The sequence below is a fragment of the Ruditapes philippinarum genome, unplaced genomic scaffold (assembly GCF_026571515.1).
Source record: "Ruditapes philippinarum isolate M1 unplaced genomic scaffold, ASM2657151v2 ctg853_1_1_1_1, whole genome shotgun sequence".
In the NCBI taxonomy this organism is placed as follows: domain Eukaryota; kingdom Metazoa; phylum Mollusca; class Bivalvia; order Venerida; family Veneridae; genus Ruditapes; species Ruditapes philippinarum.
In genome coordinates this window covers 256,334-273,380 of record NW_026863406.1, presented here as the reverse complement: position 1 = coordinate 273,380, position 17,047 = coordinate 256,334, and the positions used below count along the sequence as shown (strand labels likewise).

The 17,047-nt window shown below is 34.2% G+C and overlaps 2 protein-coding genes across 5 annotated transcripts in view; one reads left to right on the top strand and one right to left on the bottom strand.

Moving 5' to 3' along the window:
- The window catches only part of LOC132722043 (EGF domain-specific O-linked N-acetylglucosamine transferase-like), a 34,998-nt gene extending 31,904 nt beyond the window's left edge, over window positions 1–3,094 (top strand). For all 4 annotated transcript variants that reach the window (XM_060706443.1, XM_060706442.1, XM_060706444.1 and 1 more), the window contains 3 exons: window positions 54–145; window positions 519–621; window positions 2,719–3,094. In XM_060706443.1, coding sequence (XP_060562426.1) covers window positions 54–145; window positions 519–621; window positions 2,719–2,883 — 360 coding nt within the window. In that variant the 3' untranslated portion in view covers window positions 2,884–3,094. The remainder of the gene's footprint in view (window positions 1–53; window positions 146–518; window positions 622–2,718) is intronic.
- Window positions 3,095–3,675: 581 nt separating this feature from the next.
- Window positions 3,676–16,085, bottom strand: LOC132722045 (tubulin alpha-8 chain-like). The gene is made up of 8 exons (XM_060706446.1): window positions 15,924–16,085; window positions 11,914–12,133; window positions 10,031–10,179; window positions 9,545–9,697; window positions 8,679–8,982; window positions 7,453–7,713; window positions 5,442–5,582; window positions 3,676–4,433 (listed from the first exon to the last, which is right to left on the bottom strand). The coding sequence occupies exons 1-8, from the start codon at window positions 15,924–15,926 to the stop codon at window positions 4,309–4,311; spliced, it is 1,356 nt and encodes a 451-aa protein (XP_060562429.1). The 5' UTR covers window positions 15,927–16,085; the 3' UTR covers window positions 3,676–4,308.
- Window positions 16,086–17,047: the final 962 nt, after the last annotated feature.

Sequence of the window (17,047 nt, the reverse complement as noted above, 5' to 3'; positions counted from 1 at the left end):
ACAATGTTTTGTACTTTGTTTTACATTGTTCAGTGATTTATTTGTATTTATAGATATCACATAACAGCGATGTATTTATTGGAATGCACGGTGCTGGTCTCACTCATATGCTGTATCAACCAGACTGGGCGTCTGTTATTGAATTGTAAGCTCTCATAACAAACTTGTCTCAGACAAGATTTTATCTTTAGTTTATGATTTTAGTTTTTCAATGTGAAAGTTACCACATAAAATTGTTGAAATGTCCCTTCTTCTGTCTATATAAATACATTGTACTAATAAAAAAAATTTAAAAAACCCAGCAATTTTGTTGCAAAAAGGCAATTATTTCCCAGCAAAAGTGATATTTAGCTTGGTTGCTAGAATGCAATGAACATTTTAACTTTTAGCTCTAACATAGTAAACATGCTGGTCAGATTGTCACCTTAGTGCAATAACGGGTTAACTATTAAATCATGTAAGGAGTTTACCAATGACTGCACTAAGGAGACAATATGAATTTCCTGTAATTGTTTCAGATTTCATTGTGGGGATCCAAATTGTTACCTTGACCTTGCCAGACTTCGAGGATTGAAATATTTTACTTGGGAGAAGATGGAGAAATTAGTACAAGAAGATGAGGTATGTATACATGGACATTAACATCCCTATATTCTGTATAATGGACCGGCCCAACTTTGAATTTGGAACAGTCCATTATTGTTTTCAGGCAGTTCATTGTTTAAATTAGGTAGTTAACACTAAACAGCGTAAAGTTTGGCAAGACTTGAAGAAAGTATATGTTGATTTACTAAATTACTGTAAGTAGGTGAAAATTTATTCTATGTCACGGAGTTAATGACATCATGATTGCTGTTATGCTATTATGGGGGTGTATGTGGCAAAATGTTGAGGTTGTTGACACCAAAGCACTTGCACCTCACCACTGTAGGTTCTAATCCCACTAGGGACTTTGGATTCTTTCTTGTGAGGAAGATATCTAGTAAAGTCAACTATCGTTATCTCGACATCGCTTTTCTCGATATTTCGTTATCTCGATGAAATTTTGAAAGTCCCGATTTTCTTTCTTCTTTATCTATATTGGAAATATTTGTTTATCTTGATATTTTTATTTCGATATTTTCAGTATCTCAATGTAAAATTTCAGCCCCAACAGTTATTTTCAAACTATTTCCTTTGTTTATCTCGACATATAGTTTTCTTTCATCTGTTCCCTTCAGACGAAAAGAAAAGCACAAACTAGACGATAATTGCTCAATTGCGCGTGTCATAATGATGATTATGTTTGTAACAAGCTGTTTTTATAAAAGTGTTAATCTATTTAGCGTGTTGATTGACTTATGTCCAAAATGAGTGAATTTTACGTTCTTTATAAATATTCGAACACTGTATCAATTCATTATGACTTGAAATGTAAATGAAATCGTGCAAGTATAGAAACACTATCGTTGCCATATTGTTTCACAAGATCACCACCAAATCAATCAGCAGTCAAACAATCTCGAGAAAGACCCGATAAATAACCAGGGAGGATATCCGAATCAACCACCCTGAAAACAATGTTTTCACTATATCGGTGTATTACTGAGTAAACCTCACTATGTGTTTTTATCACTGACACCCGTATTTCTGCTGGTAAACATCCGCTAATGTTACTTTGTTAAATATTGACTAAGCCTATGAAAACAAGACATGGGGCTATCATAGTTTATTTGACATAAGGTATGCACATGTCTTTTGTAAAATCAGTTTCTGCCTTATTCAATTTACCCTGATATGTTTATCTCGACATTTCGTTATCTCGATATTTTTTGGATGGTCCCGATGACTTCGAGATAACGAGAGTCGACTGTATATAGCTAGATTACGGAACATCGGTGGTTCTAGTCTAGCCCATTTATGCCTGAAATAAAGAGGTGCACCTGAGGTCTTCCTCAAACAATTCAGCTGGAAAGTCGCAATATGACCTCTACTGTGTTGTTGCAACATAAAAACAAACAAAAAAACAAACAAAAAATAGCTATGTTATTATACCTCTCGTGATTTATTTACTGTATAGCCTTTTGTGACACCAGAATGTGACAATCCCTTATGGCAACATCACATTTCGGCCCACTGACATTACATAATGACCTTCACATGCATACTTGGTGCTAGTTGTTATGATAGAGATTTATAACTTAAATATTGATTTTTCATGCAATATAATAAAATCTCACAACCCACTGCAGGTGATAGAGCAATGCCGCGGCTAACATTACTTGTCTCTGTTGAACAATTAGTTCTCTCATTGACAATGATGTGATATTTATATAATGACACATTAAATCAGTTTAAAATTCTGTTAATGTAGTTTTTTGCAGAATAAATAATGTTTTAGTTAATTCTTTACTTAACTATGAAACAACTCATTGGGCTTAGATAGATTATTGAATATATAACAAATTACAATTCCATAAACAATCAACTTATCTTAATTTATGCACCTAAAATATTTGATGGGACATATAGTTTTGTCATATTCACTGGGGTTAAAATATATATTTTTCATACCTATCCCCATAGTAAGGCCATGTTTTTAGTGTTGTCAAAGAAACACCATGGAGCATCCATTGTTTTATTTTGTAACTTGTCAAAACACTTGTTTCACCTTATTTACATACGTTTTTGTTCATGATTTTCATAACATTTGTTATACATTTATTATTTGTTTTACAGGGTCATCATCCACAATTAGGAGCTCATCAGAAGTTTACAAATTATGAATTTGATGAAGTGGAGTTCATGAAACTTGTTGCCAAGGCAACTGATCATGTGAGATCCCATCCTGATTTTATACAAGCTAGAAAATCTAAATATAACACTATAAAGGACGAACTTTGATGATCATTTAAGCAATTTAGAAATGATTTTTTCTAGTCAGTTTTGACAGCTATACCAGTTAAATATACATGTATATTCTAAGTGCCATGATTTGTAGTAACATTATGTCTTTATACAAAAATGTATGTGCCTTTTATATTTTTAAGCACTGAACATTCCATGTACATCTAATTATTATACATGAGCTTGAAAATAAATTGAGTTATTTTTATTGAGGAAGTTTTTGATAAACCCTGGTCCATGGAAGCTTCTTGGTATTGAATGGATGTTTGGAATCTTGGGATTTTCATTGGTCAAGGTTATAAGAGTTTGGTTGGTCAGACACCAGGGTCCAGGGTTACAAAGAAATTCTGTAGACTCAAACTCAGATCTCAGGTACATGTATTTGATTGGTCAGAAACTGCCACAGAATGCTCACTGACCAATGAAAATCCTGAGAATTGAGACAGAACTCAGTAAAATGTTTTATAACCACCATGGTAGCTCAGAAAGCAACTGGCCCAAGCAATACAAAGGGCTCTGGTATTATGTTACATAAATAAAATATTAGAAATTATACAAGTGAGCAAACAGTGAAATTACAAAATTTTGGACTTTAATCAGCAATATCCATGCATTAATGCTCCCACATAAAAGGAGTGACCGGATGCGATACTGACTAGTTAGAAAATTGTTGCTATTAATAGTATGATTGTCTTTTACAGACACAACTTCTACATGTACATTTAGTAGAGAAATTATTTCACTTTAACAGGCTTTTGTTATCCATTTCATATAATACAAAGAGTCAAATATTTTGAAAGTCAGTCATTTATTATCTGCACATGACAATAGAAGATAAACAGCAAACAAAATATACTCAAAATCAAGTTTGTACCTACATGTATAATGTTATACTGATGTATCGAATATAACAGAAAACGTAGCAAACATTTAGACATGTTGAGCAAAAAAATCTAACGTTTGATTTTAAACACGGATACACGTGACACTGTCATTCTCCATAGCTTACATATAAAGCAAAGACATCGTCCAGCAGTCTATGTTTATAACATGGTGAACAGCTTTTTCTGTCGTTGAATAATTGTACATATTCTTGGAATAATCATAAATTATCCATCTTTGCATAATTGAACTGTGTGTAAAAACGTTGATGAGATTTCATTTTGACGATAAGCTACATGTATGAAGATCTGATCAGAAACTATTGCATTTTGCTTACACAAACAACATTTAATTAAATAAATAGTACATAAATAAAAGAATAAATATTTTGTTTTATAAAATAGCATCCTGTAGAAAATAAGATAAAAACAAAGCAAAATGGTCCGTTATGTAATGATGAGTCCAGAAATACTTTTAAACATGTATATAAAATGATATTGATAGTAAAGTAGTTGTATGTAGATGATGGACATTATTGTGTTAGTATTCCTCCTCATCGTCCTCCTCACAGTCGTTAGTGATACTGTCAACACCAACTTCCTCGTAGTCTTTCTCGAGGGCAGCGAGATCCTCGCGAGCCTCCGTAAACTCTCCCTCCTCCATACCTGTAATAATATTTATTTTTATTGGCTTGTTTGTTTATTTAATTTATTGGATTTTAAGTCCCACCTAAACTGTTAATATCATATGGTGAACTTCCAGCTTTACTAGTAAGGAAACCCTCGCATTAGTTCAGGCACAAGCGGTTACTTGTGTACAACTACCAACTTCCCGTTAGCTAGCTGGATAGCTTTCTCACAAAAGTCTATGACGGGATTTGAACCCACACCGGGGGACAAGTGATTTGAAGTCCGTGACATGAACCACTCGGTCATTGAGGCCCATTTATTAAGTTGTATTTACATACGATAGCACATTTATTGCAATTTCGTAACAACTAACTTTGCATTAAAAATAGTTTTTCATTAAAATGCTACATATCTGTCTGCATCTAAAATATGATTTCAACCTACCAGATGTGGTGTACCTGTAATTTTAAAATTTTATTGCAAACCTGGTTGTAAGAAAATTGCAACAGAAAATGCAATTACAAGGGGTCCTGCAAAAACTCTTTATTGCAAAATTGTTTGTAATATAACTCACTGAATGTTAATTTTCAAAAACTCTTAAAATAAGTATCAGGTTTTGAAAGCTATTTCATAATCGACAATTTAGATTATCTTTTATATCGTTTACTACTTTATATTACTTATATCGTGCACTGAATGTTGTCTTGTGTCGTAAAGATGATCTGATATCTAAATTAATACCGTGTGCAGTAGACTTTCGAATATCTTGTATTGTAAAGCAATTCACTATCGTACATCATAGTTTACTGTAGTTAAATAATTCATCATGGACAATCTAATTATGTACATAATTGATGACAGCAAGATATAACGCATTTTCCGAATTACATTGTGTTGGCGTTTAGAACTATTATAGTGGCATGGAGTTCTGTATTTCCGAATATATGTCTTCAACAATTAAAAGATTGCTCACCATTTTATGCTGTGTACGAGTTATGAGCTTAAGATCTAAAGATGTCTGTTAGAACGTTTAGCCAAACTTACCTTCACCGACATACCAGTGTACAAATGCCCGTTTAGCATACATGAGATCGAACTTGTGGTCAAGTCTTGCCCAGGCCTCAGCTATAGCTGTTGTATTGCTCAACATACACACTGCTCGCTGTACGAGGGCAAGATCACCTCCTGAAATACATTAGCAACGATTCCAATCTTTAATGATAACTGTATATTACAGATTCTCATATAGTGAACCCTTGCATGGGTCTCCTAATTAAAACCGACGCAATAATAAGACCACTTCTACAGGGGCCCAAAGTGGTCTTAATAGCGAGATTTTACTGTATAAAGAATCACACAGAACGGAACACTTTAAAAATGTGATTTAATGAATAAAGATGATCACAATAATGCATACTAAAACCCATGTTATACATGTAGAACTGATTGCTGTACTAACAAGCGACCGGTACATAAGGTAAACTTCGGAGAGAAAAAGCAGATCAGAATCTATTGAAGTTAAAAAAAAATCTACGTATTCTTTGGACAAACCTTGTTCTCTGTTAAACTGTTATACTACTTTGTTAAAGTCACAATCCAACTGGTATACTTCTATAAGAAAGTCACATGTCAATCAATTACAAGTACATGTCTCTGTTTGTTTTTTCATATCAAAATAAACTAGAACTGCCACTGTCATGGCGTCAATACCCCCGCATACCACTTTGTCAGAATCAACTGTGGCCATTTAGAGCTCATGGACAACCTCCCTGCCAAATCTGACGTTACTAAGCCAGTGTATTGCTAAGTTATTCTAATTACTAAGTTAAGTATTCTACATGCTTCAAATGTGAAAATGTCAAAATCAATATACTGTGGATAGACATTCTTAAGCATCTGAGCAGACAAGCTTATAATAGTAAAAATCCCTGTGACATTGACCTTTGATACAGTCAACTAAAAATCAAAAGGGGTCATCTACTAGTCATAAACAATATAAATACCAAATATGAAAGCTGTTGAAAAGCATACTTAAGCAATTGAGCGGACAAGCTTTTTTATATCAAGGCCCCTGTGACCTTGACCTTTGACCCAGTGACCTCAAAATCAATAAGGATCATCTACTTATGACCAATCTAGATACAAAATATGAAGACTGTGGGTCAAAGGAATCTTAAGTTATTGGGCGGACAAGTTTTTTTTAGTCAAGGCCCCTGTGACCTTCACATTTGACCCGGTGACCTCAAAATCAAAAGGGATCTTCTACCTCCATGCCAAATATCAAGACTGTGGGTCAAAAGGAATCTTAAGTTAATGGGTGGATAAGCTTTTTTATGTGTCAAGACCCCTGTGACCTTTGACCCAGTGACCTTAAAATCAATAGGGATCATCTACTTATCATGACCAATCTAAATACCAAATATGAAGACTGTGGGTCAACGGAATCTTAAGTTATTGGGCAGACAAGCTTTTTTTAGTCAAGGCCCCTGTGACCTTGACCTTTGACCCAGTGACCTTAAAATCATTAAGGATCATCTACTAATCATGACCAATCAAAATACCAAATATGAGGACTGTTTGTCAAAGGAATCTTAAGTTATTGAGCGGACAAGCTTTTTTAAATCCTCAAGGCCCCTGTGACCTTGACCTTTGACCCAGTAACCTCAAAATCAATAGGGATCATTAACTCTAAATACCAAATATGAAGATTGTGGGTCAAAGGTATCTTAAGTTATTGGGCGGACAAGCTTTTTTAAGTCAAGGCCCCTGTGACCTCAAAATCAATAGGGATCATCTACTAATCATGACCAATCTAAATACCAAATATGAAGACTATGGGTCAAAGGAATCTTAAGTTATTGGGCGGACATGGAAAAACCGACGGCAGGACGAGAGACGGCTGAACGGACAAGCTGATTCCAGTATACCCCCCTTACAACTTTGTTTAGCGGGGGTATAAAAATAGTGATTTAATTGTCAATACCACTGCCTGTACAATACGCTACCTGTCAAATATTTTCAATATTGCTTGTAAAATGTAAAATATTTCAATTACCAGGTACACTTGTTGGTGGTTGATAGTTTATCCCGACTTTGAAGCCTGTAGGGCACCAGTCTACGAACTGTATGTTTCGCTTTGTTTTAATGTTGGCTATTGCTGCATTGACGTCTTTTGGAACGACGTCACCTCTGTATAACATACAGCATGCCATGTATTTACCGTGACGTGGATCACACTTCACCATCTGATTGGCCGGCTCGAAACAAGCGTTCGTAACTTCTTGTACAGACATCTGTTCATGGAAGGCTTTCTCGGCTGAAATAAAAAAAAAGCCACATATTGGCCAACATTGAATTTAAATTTTATGCAAAATGTTTTTTAAGTGTCTTAACATATTCAGATATTTCATGTCTACTGACTAACTTTTAATGTATTATTCTTTGAATGAAGTAAAAGCTCTAAATAATATATTCTGGAAAGACTACCGAGTACTAGTTTGTTCTTATTTTCTTTGCATCTTAAGAACAACTGGAAGAGCAACAACCTTTGGGAGACAATAAGATTTTGATTCTTGCTGACTGGTGTTGCTAGGGAGAGATTGAAGTTTCTTGTGAAGTCATACTGATGGGAAGAACAATGCTTGTGTTGTTGTAAAGATGTTATTGCTCTTAAGAGAATTGCCGCACTGCAGAGGTTATCCTAATTTATTACCTGAACATATTGGCAACCTGAAAGAACATATCAACATAGTTACCTGAACATATCGGTATAGTTACCTGAACATATCGGCATAGTTACCTGAACATATTGACATAGTTACCTGAACATATCGGCATAGTTACCTGAACATATGAACATGTTGGCATAGTTACCTGAACATATCGGCATAGTTACCTGAACATATCGGCATAGTTACTTGAACATATTGGCATAGTCACCTGAACATATCGGAACAGTTACCTGAACATATCGGAGCATAGTTACCTGAACATATCGGCATAGTTACCTGAACATATCGGCATAGTTACCTGAACATATCGGCATAGTTACCTGAACATATCAGTATAGTTACCTGAACATATTGGCATAGTTACATGAACATATCTGCATAGTTACCTGAACATATTGGCATAGTTACCTGAACGTATAGGCATAGTTACCTGAACATATTGGTATAGTTACCTGAACATATCGGCATAGTTAACTGAACATATTGACATAGTTACCTGAACATATGAACATATCGGCATAGTTACCTGAACATATCGGAGCATAATTACCTGAACATATCGGCGCATACGTCACTAACGGGAAATGTATTCTCGGGTACGGCACTAAATTGGTCTGGAACTCCGTCAAGTCCACATTGAGTGCCCCATCAAAACGTAAAGATGCGGTTATAGATGATACAATCTGACCAATCAAACGATTCAAATTCTTGTATGACGGATGTTCAATGTCAAGGTTTCTACGACAGATATCATATATAGCCTCGTTATCAACCATGAAGGCACAGTCCGAGTGTTCAAGCGTGTTGTGTGTGGTCAGGATAGAGTTATAAGGCTCAACCACAGCTGTAGAAATCTGAAATAAAAGTATGAGCAAGGTATCAAACAATTCCGCTACAATCGGACTGATTTATCGATGAATATTATTTTAAAAGCATGTTATCACAAAATTTAATGCGTGTGGCCTCCTTAGTTGAGTGGTTAATGTCGTTGACTTTCACGTAATGAAGCTATCCAGCTAAGTTATTGAACGTCGGTTGCTCTACTCCGGTGCCCGCTCGTACATAAAATATTGCACGGAAAGGCACCTAAGTTTTACTAAACCAGAGAAGCTGTGAAGTCGACCTTTACAGTGTTGGTGCGTATAAATTCCAACAAGGACAAAAAAGGACAAAAATTAGATGTTCAATAAACGATACAAAATAACAAATAACATGATTTGAAAATGACTGATGCGAAGCGGGATAAACGGCAAACTACAAAATTTACCTGCGGTGCGGGATAAACGGCAAACTACAAAATTTACCTGCGGTGCGGGATAAACGGTAAACTACAAAATTTACCTGCGGTGCGGGATAAACGGCAAACTCAAAAGATTTACCTGCTGTGCGGGATAAACGTCAAACTAAAAGGTTTACCTGCGGTGCGGGATAAACGGCAAACTCTAGCTTGGATTTCTTTCCATAATCTACAGAGAGTCGTTCCATCAACAGAGAAGAAAATCCACTTCCGGTGCCACCACCAAAACTGTGAAATACAAGGAACCCTTGCAGCCCTGCACAATGGTCCGCCTGTTGAGCATATCAAACACATTTTATTGCCAAAAATAAATATATACATATAATCACTGATACGGCTTTATACAATATTTGGCAATTGGGTTGACCCACAATAAAGTTCTTAGATCTTTCATTATATCAGTTATTGTTTTCAAAAGTTCAATTAGTAATTATTTTATTCATATTTTTTTGGAAATTTAGAAAACACTTCTATATGAATTGTTTTATACCATTGTAAACGTAATGCTAATTTATTATATCCATTAAATGTTGAACCTTCCACATTTTTTAACTTGTGAAAAGTAAAAAAAGCAAAAGAAAATATTTTGGGTTTGGTTAACTCACCATTTTTCGTATTTTATCGAGCACGAGATCTATGATCTCCTTGCCTACAGTATAATGTCCACGTGCATAGTTATTGGCCGCGTCTTCTTTCCCGCTTATTAGTTGGTCCGGGTGAAACAATTGCTTAAATTCACCTGTCCGCACTTCGTCTGAAATGAAAAAAGCATATAGAAAACTGAAGAGTTTTACAAACAACCAGAAAAACAACACAAGAAATTATGGTGGCTGATTTCTGCCATTTCGCCAACAGGCGAAGACACGAAGACACGAGATCTTTTCTACAAAATTATTATAGGACGCCGATACGAAGATTTCTACCCGCTTACACGATAATTCTGCAGAAGAAAATCTAAAGTGTCTTCGCCTATCAAAAGATCGTTAAATGAGCATATTATCGTGTCTTCGTCTCTTCGCCTTCGACTTTAAAGGGGCGAAAACACGAACACACGAAGTGGCAGAATTCAGCCACCATAAGAAATGCAGGAACAAACCGTATGGTTACGTACCTTACAGGCAGATAATTGCACTTAGAAATCTCGCATGTTTTATCAGAAGTGAGCAAAGAAAAACAGTTTAATGCTTATGCGTTTCTCTGCTGCAAGACTAGTTGCAATTTACATAGAACGTTTCAGAGATTGTATTTTTATTTGAACATCTGTTTTCATTAACATGTCTTCCTCGCCAGATCATGGCAAAGAGTAAGAATTTTTGTTACCAACTACAAAGTCGAAAGGCGCTCCTTAATCTTAAGAGAAACAAAGATGCATTGAAAAATGCATTAAAAAAGTTTGTACCGCGCTAATGTATCAAAGGGAATTAAGAGTTCCTTGAAACAATAGCTTCTTGAAAATATTTAATCTTCAATTTTCATTAAATTCTTTGATCGAACATATTTTACGCATTTTCTTATATGCAAAGCAGCTCAAAATTTTACCTGTAACATTTCGCTATACATCTTCACGTACATAACATCTCAAAATATTGTTTGGCACTAAATTCTCTTGTGGATACACTAGAAGGGGGTTTATACTGCCAACATGTAATTTTCCGAATAAAAAACTAGATGAAATGCACGACTTGTCATATTTTGAACTGATACACTACATGAATGTTTTTGCAGACATATTAAGAGCATATTGGGTCTTATAACAAAAAAATCAAAGCACTGTAGGCACTGTTAGAGCAACTGGTACCGAGCGCAGAAGTATTAGGGACAAAATTTAATTAGGTATGTCAAAAATCACTAATAACTTGAAATACGCTTTATATACAAATATATCGATATAGATAAGTTATACATGAATGCTGGTGTCCTTTTTTTTCGTAATCTTTAGATAACTAACATAATTATGCGCACGGTCACATTGACTTTACCGCGCATGGATTTCAGTGTAGGTAAACTTCGCTTTTATCGTTGAAATCGCAATTTAGAGGAACTTAATTATTCATTTTATCCAGAAACGATATAATTCAGAAATATTTAAATATTCATAATTATTCCCAATTTTAATTATTCTTTGTGCTAGTTTGTGTTTTACCGTGGTCGTAATTAGGTTTTCCGTAGTACGGGTACTTTACTGTATATTTTTCTTTTAGAGCGAAAGATTACAATGTTTCCATTAGAGTAAATGACAACAATTGCTCTTAAACATAAAAAGGGAACTTTGCCGTATATACATGCTTCTTAATTTAAAAGCGAATGATAATAATTGCTCTAAAAAGTGTTTTGTATGTGCACCAGAAACTCGACATTCTACTCTAATAACATATTTAATGGTTTTGGTGATTAAGAAGGTACACATACTCACGTTATCTTTATGACATACTGCACTTCAATGAAATTATTGCAAATGATGTGTCACGTGACATTTTATAATACATACCGACTACACTAGGTTCTAAATCTACGTAGACAGCCCTTGGCACGTGTTTTCCGCGACTAGTCTCGCTGAAGAATGTGTTATAAGACTCATCGTCAGTGACTGTCTTGTCCCCAATAAGAAGTCCGTTCGGGTGAATTCCATGTTCTAAACAGTACAATTCCCAGCATGCATTGCCCATCTGGACGCCTGCCTGACCAACGTGCACAGATATGCATTCCCGCTGTTGGATAAAATAAATGAAAAAAGTTGGTTGAATGTTGAAAATAAATCTTTTGTGAATTTGTTACCCTCTGTGACAGTTCCAAAGAAAATGTGCAGTGTGTTTCCTGTGGGTGTTATGGACTTGAAAGCTAAAATGTTTGGTTCCAAAACATGTCCAGTTTTCAATGTGGTAGACACTGGGATAGGTCGATGACATTACACACTTCTGAAAAGTTTGCTCAATATTAAAATATTTGATATTAAATTAAATGAAATTGATTATCAGGGAATCCTTATATCATTCAATTCAATAAAAAGGACTAATTGTTTAATAAGAAATTCTTGTTTGTTGTGGTTAATGAAAGGACCCTTTTCCTTAAAAGTAAAATGATGCATGTTCACGTTTATTTCTCTTAGAAACATCTGTGTAACGATTTACCAGTTGTGAGTTTATTTCATGGAACATCTGCTGTATTGTATGACAGGTGCAATGGTAAGATAATAATCTCTTGTTAAACATTTCACCGTTATATCACAGAAAAAACAGGCCATATAAACCATTCCTAGGTTTTTATAAGTGTGTACAAACTTCTTGCTCTTTTTTATATTATAATTATAAGCAAATATCCGCATAACTAAATGCACATTAAAAATCTTAAGGGGCTCCACTATGTTGTTGTGTTTTTTTTTTACTTGACTGGACTAGAAATAATTTGGTGTCTACACCAATAATTAGTTGTGTGCAAAATTTCAGATCATTCCCTCACTCCGTTTATCCTGAATAATTATCTTTATTGCGAAAAAAACACCCCAAAACTGAAAAGCGTTGCACAGCTTTTCACTCAAATTTGACTAAGAATAGCACGGAAGTACGTTTTTCAATTTATTTCTTAGTATATATCTTTATCATCTTTTGAATTTATGTGCCAGAGCTGATCTATGTAAGGAATTCAAATTTCGTGTTTTCAAATGCTTTTGGACCTCAGTGGAGTTCCTTTAATCGTTGTGTTTCAAAATTGATGAATGATGGATTCTGTTGAACTTGGAGGACGCTAACCTAACAAACACAATCAGTTTGGCCTTAAACAAACATAACTGTTAACAGCTGAGACTGTAGAAAACTTGAAGAATTCTTTACTGTCTCTGAGAGCAATGGGCAAACATCTGTCTGTCTTAGTCATAACAATACGTTTCAGTTAATATACTGTATATTCCCTAATTGTAAAAGATGAGTGCACATAGAATCCCGGTAATTAGTTTGTCATGTAAGCGAGCGTCAGTAATAGCTAGATTGACGGGAATGAGTTCCCTACCTTTTTAGAATGATATACCTTAACCGTAGATGAATGTTCCGTGAACTTTTTTCTTAGGGGCATATCATAATTACGTAAACAATCGTTCTCGTTAAACTAAATGATTAATAAAATTAATAATATTAACTGAAATAAATCAATGAAAAGAAGAAATTTTAGCCAGTATTACAATTTCATTCTTATAAGTATTTGGGTATAGACTCAGCATGCATATTTATATATTTACTTATAATTTCTAAAACAATTTAAGGTTAAACTTCTTCTGTTTATTACTGTCTCTTCTTCTTTGCCTTATGAAATGTGATCACAATAATATTGTATTTGCAAAAACTACATATTTAAGTAACAGAAATAAACTATTTTCCCCTTTTCTTCTTCATACTTAGGGAAAAGTTCCGGCTGATCAGTGATGTATTTTGTTGTTCGCGATACTTGCACGAAAGAAACGTGATAACAATATTTTATATAGTTTCCAAGTTTTCAAGAACAATAGAGCAAAAGTAAAAGGTATCACCACAAACAACGTGTTTGCCGCATATATTATCGCGCATGCATGAAAGATATAAAGGTATCACTGCCGCCCCACGTGCATGTAAAAATATTCCTACAGAAAGAGAAATTAAAAAGTTTTGATAAGTTGTCGAAAAAAATTCTAGCTGTACTTGTTTTATTTTTTTTTTAGATCCCGGTTTACATTGAACACAAGTGAAAACGTGCACGAGTATTTCATGTAAGACCCTTTAGGTACCAAATACGCAAATGATCTTACGTTTTTTACTGATAAAAAAAATGCTATGAAAATTTTAATATTAAAACAAATCGTGCAGACTTCTTAGATGCACTCTCTCCTAAAGTCGACCTTTTTAAAATAAAAAAGGTGGAATGTCACCGATTTCAATTAAAATAATCAGTATGTGTTATAGAACAGAACAGAATATTTATTTTGACTTAAGCATATACAGCTTATCATCAATCATGAAAATATAATACATGTACATTCAATCGCATGCAAATGAAAATGGCAAAACAGGTTGTCAGTTGCATAGAAGGAAAATAATATACAATGTAATCAGTAAGCATACTGATCTACTAAATCAAATTAGCAAATATATATAACACACATGTCAACATTTGATATAATTAAACTTCAAGATTAATGTGATTGTTTCTTACTTTCAGAGCTTTTGAAATAAATATTGACAGTCTACACAATATTTTGAGATTATTACAGTCTAACAGTTCAATAAACTTAAACATGTTTGGGCGATTTCTGAAATAGTACGGAATATATAATTTTCTCAAATCCTTATACTTCTCACATATACAGACAAAATGAAATTCGTCTTCAATATCGTCTTTGGTACATATAACACACTTTCGTTCACTTCTTAACTGGTTTCTATGGCGACCCTGCTCTATGGCCAAACAGTGCGAAGAAAGTCTAAATTTAGCCAAGACATTTCTGAATTTGTTATTATTAAGTATTGTCAAGTATTCAGACATTCCAAATGTTTGTTTAATTTCTTTATATAGAGTCAATGCCGTTGAAATGTTAACTGCCTCTCTCCATTGTCCTATATAAATGTCTTTAAGCCTAAGCTTAAACTGTGTAATAAAGCACTCTATGTTAACAACAGATGCAGGAAAACACCAGACATCATTAAACCCCGTCTCTTGCAACATAGTCTTGACATTTGATAACCAATTGTTTTGTAAATCATGGGACTCAAATAGAAAATTATAAACAGAATATAAAATACAATTCTTATCATGTGAATCTAATAGTTTTGAAAAAATATTTCATTATTTTTACTTTTCTGTTTAAAATTAACGGAAACCGTCCCGTTTCACCATAAAAGTGCATAACTGTTCGTACTCATTTTTACATCCAATGTCCATTTAAGATATTTTCTGTGAAGTCGCTCTAGTCTTTCTGCTTGGCTAAATCCCCACAGTTCAGCACAATATGACATTATAGATGTTACATAAGCATCAAAAAGGTTAAAGTTTATATGTAGTGGTATTTGCATCCCTCGAGTGATGTTTTTTAGAGAAAACATTGATTTAAGAGCTTTATCTGCTAATGCATCTATGCCTTTTCGAAATGAACCGCCACTGCTCATTACAAAGCCTAGGTAATTAAAGTTTTCAACAATGTCTATGGTCTGGCCGTTATATGTCCAAGTTTGATTTCTTGGTAATTGACCACCCTTTCGGGATACCATAATTTTATGGTGTTTTCCCTCACATACCATGTTGAATGATTCACTGCTATCGTTACCAAGACGTATGGAGTTCAAAAAAAGCACTGTTAATTTTCTGTAATTCCATCCTTAAATATTTTCACCACATAAAAGGAAGATTTTATCGCAGCTGTACTTTCTAGCCGAAATTTTTTGAATTATAGATAAAAAGTTAGAAAAGAGGAAAAATAATTTTAATAAAAAGAAAAAAGAGATAAAAAGCAATATAAATGCAATATAAAACTTGACTTACCATGTTTTTAAAGGTCCCCGTCGTTCCTGTCAGGTGATAAATGTATATATAGGTATTTATGTATTTTGCTGAGGTGTGTTACGAACCTCTAACAAAATGTGAACTGATTCAGACGCTGAATGTACCTCACTTTCACTCCCAGCTTTCCCTATCAATTTCTGCTGGCAGGCCAACAAAATAATGTTAAAGTTTGTGACCATCCTGTGATACGTATATTTCATTTTCGGTTCTTATTTGTAGTAAAGAGACTTACAATATGTTCCATGAAGGCCCTCTACTAACTATGTTATAAAATTTAAGACTTGTTCAAATGCTTTACAATTAGCTATTCAAATATCTGGGGGGAAAATGATCCCTCGGAAGCATATAATTCAGCAAAATTACATGAAAATTGCAGATTCTGTTTTTGATTGAGTCTGTACATGAGGGATAATGAAAAAGTGCGACATCCCTCGCGCCCCCTAGCACCGGCCTGAACGGTACTCAAGAGCGGTAGTCAATTTTAAGTGCTTGAATCAATGATCCGCAAACGATAACTCTTCGTGCTTATATTACTAAGCATTTGAACCCCGATTGAGCATTATACTGCAAAAAAGCGTACAAAATTAAATATTTCCCCGATATTTCTGAACAAACAAAAAGCAAGTTCTCGCATTCACGACTGGAAAAACACATTGATCAGTCAAATAAAAAAAATATCAACCAACTTGAAAGTTGATGGCTTTTTCGTTCTATACCGATATCTATACACTATTTTGTCTGTATTGTTGAAATTAATACAGAATTTTTATTTTTAATTCATTTTTCCAGACTTTTCCGCCATTTTAACACGTTGTATTTTCCTTTCAAATTAATAGTTTGAGTACATAAAGCGAAGCCAGTATATATATGTAAAAAAAGGGATATACAACAGTTCTATTATATTCAAATCATAGAAAAATATGCTACTGAAATAAACTCAGAAGTATTTTATACAAATGGAATGCGACATGGAGTAACAAAGCATGATAATCTATGTGGCATTTGCCTTGTAATGTATTACTCATATCTTGTAAAAAAAAAAATGAACGTTGCAGCAGACGATTCCTCAGACGCAATAACTACACAATCTGTTACTTACATTT

Coding starts and splice junctions, on each gene's coding strand:
- LOC132722045 (XM_060706446.1), bottom strand. Junction 7,714..8,678: donor GTATGCGCCGATATGTTCAG/GTAATTATGCTC, acceptor TTTTTATTTCAG/CCGAGAAAGCCTTCCATGAA. Junction 4,434..5,441: donor ACACTGGTATGTCGGTGAAG/GTAAGTTTGGCT, acceptor ATATTATTACAG/GTATGGAGGAGGGAGAGTTT.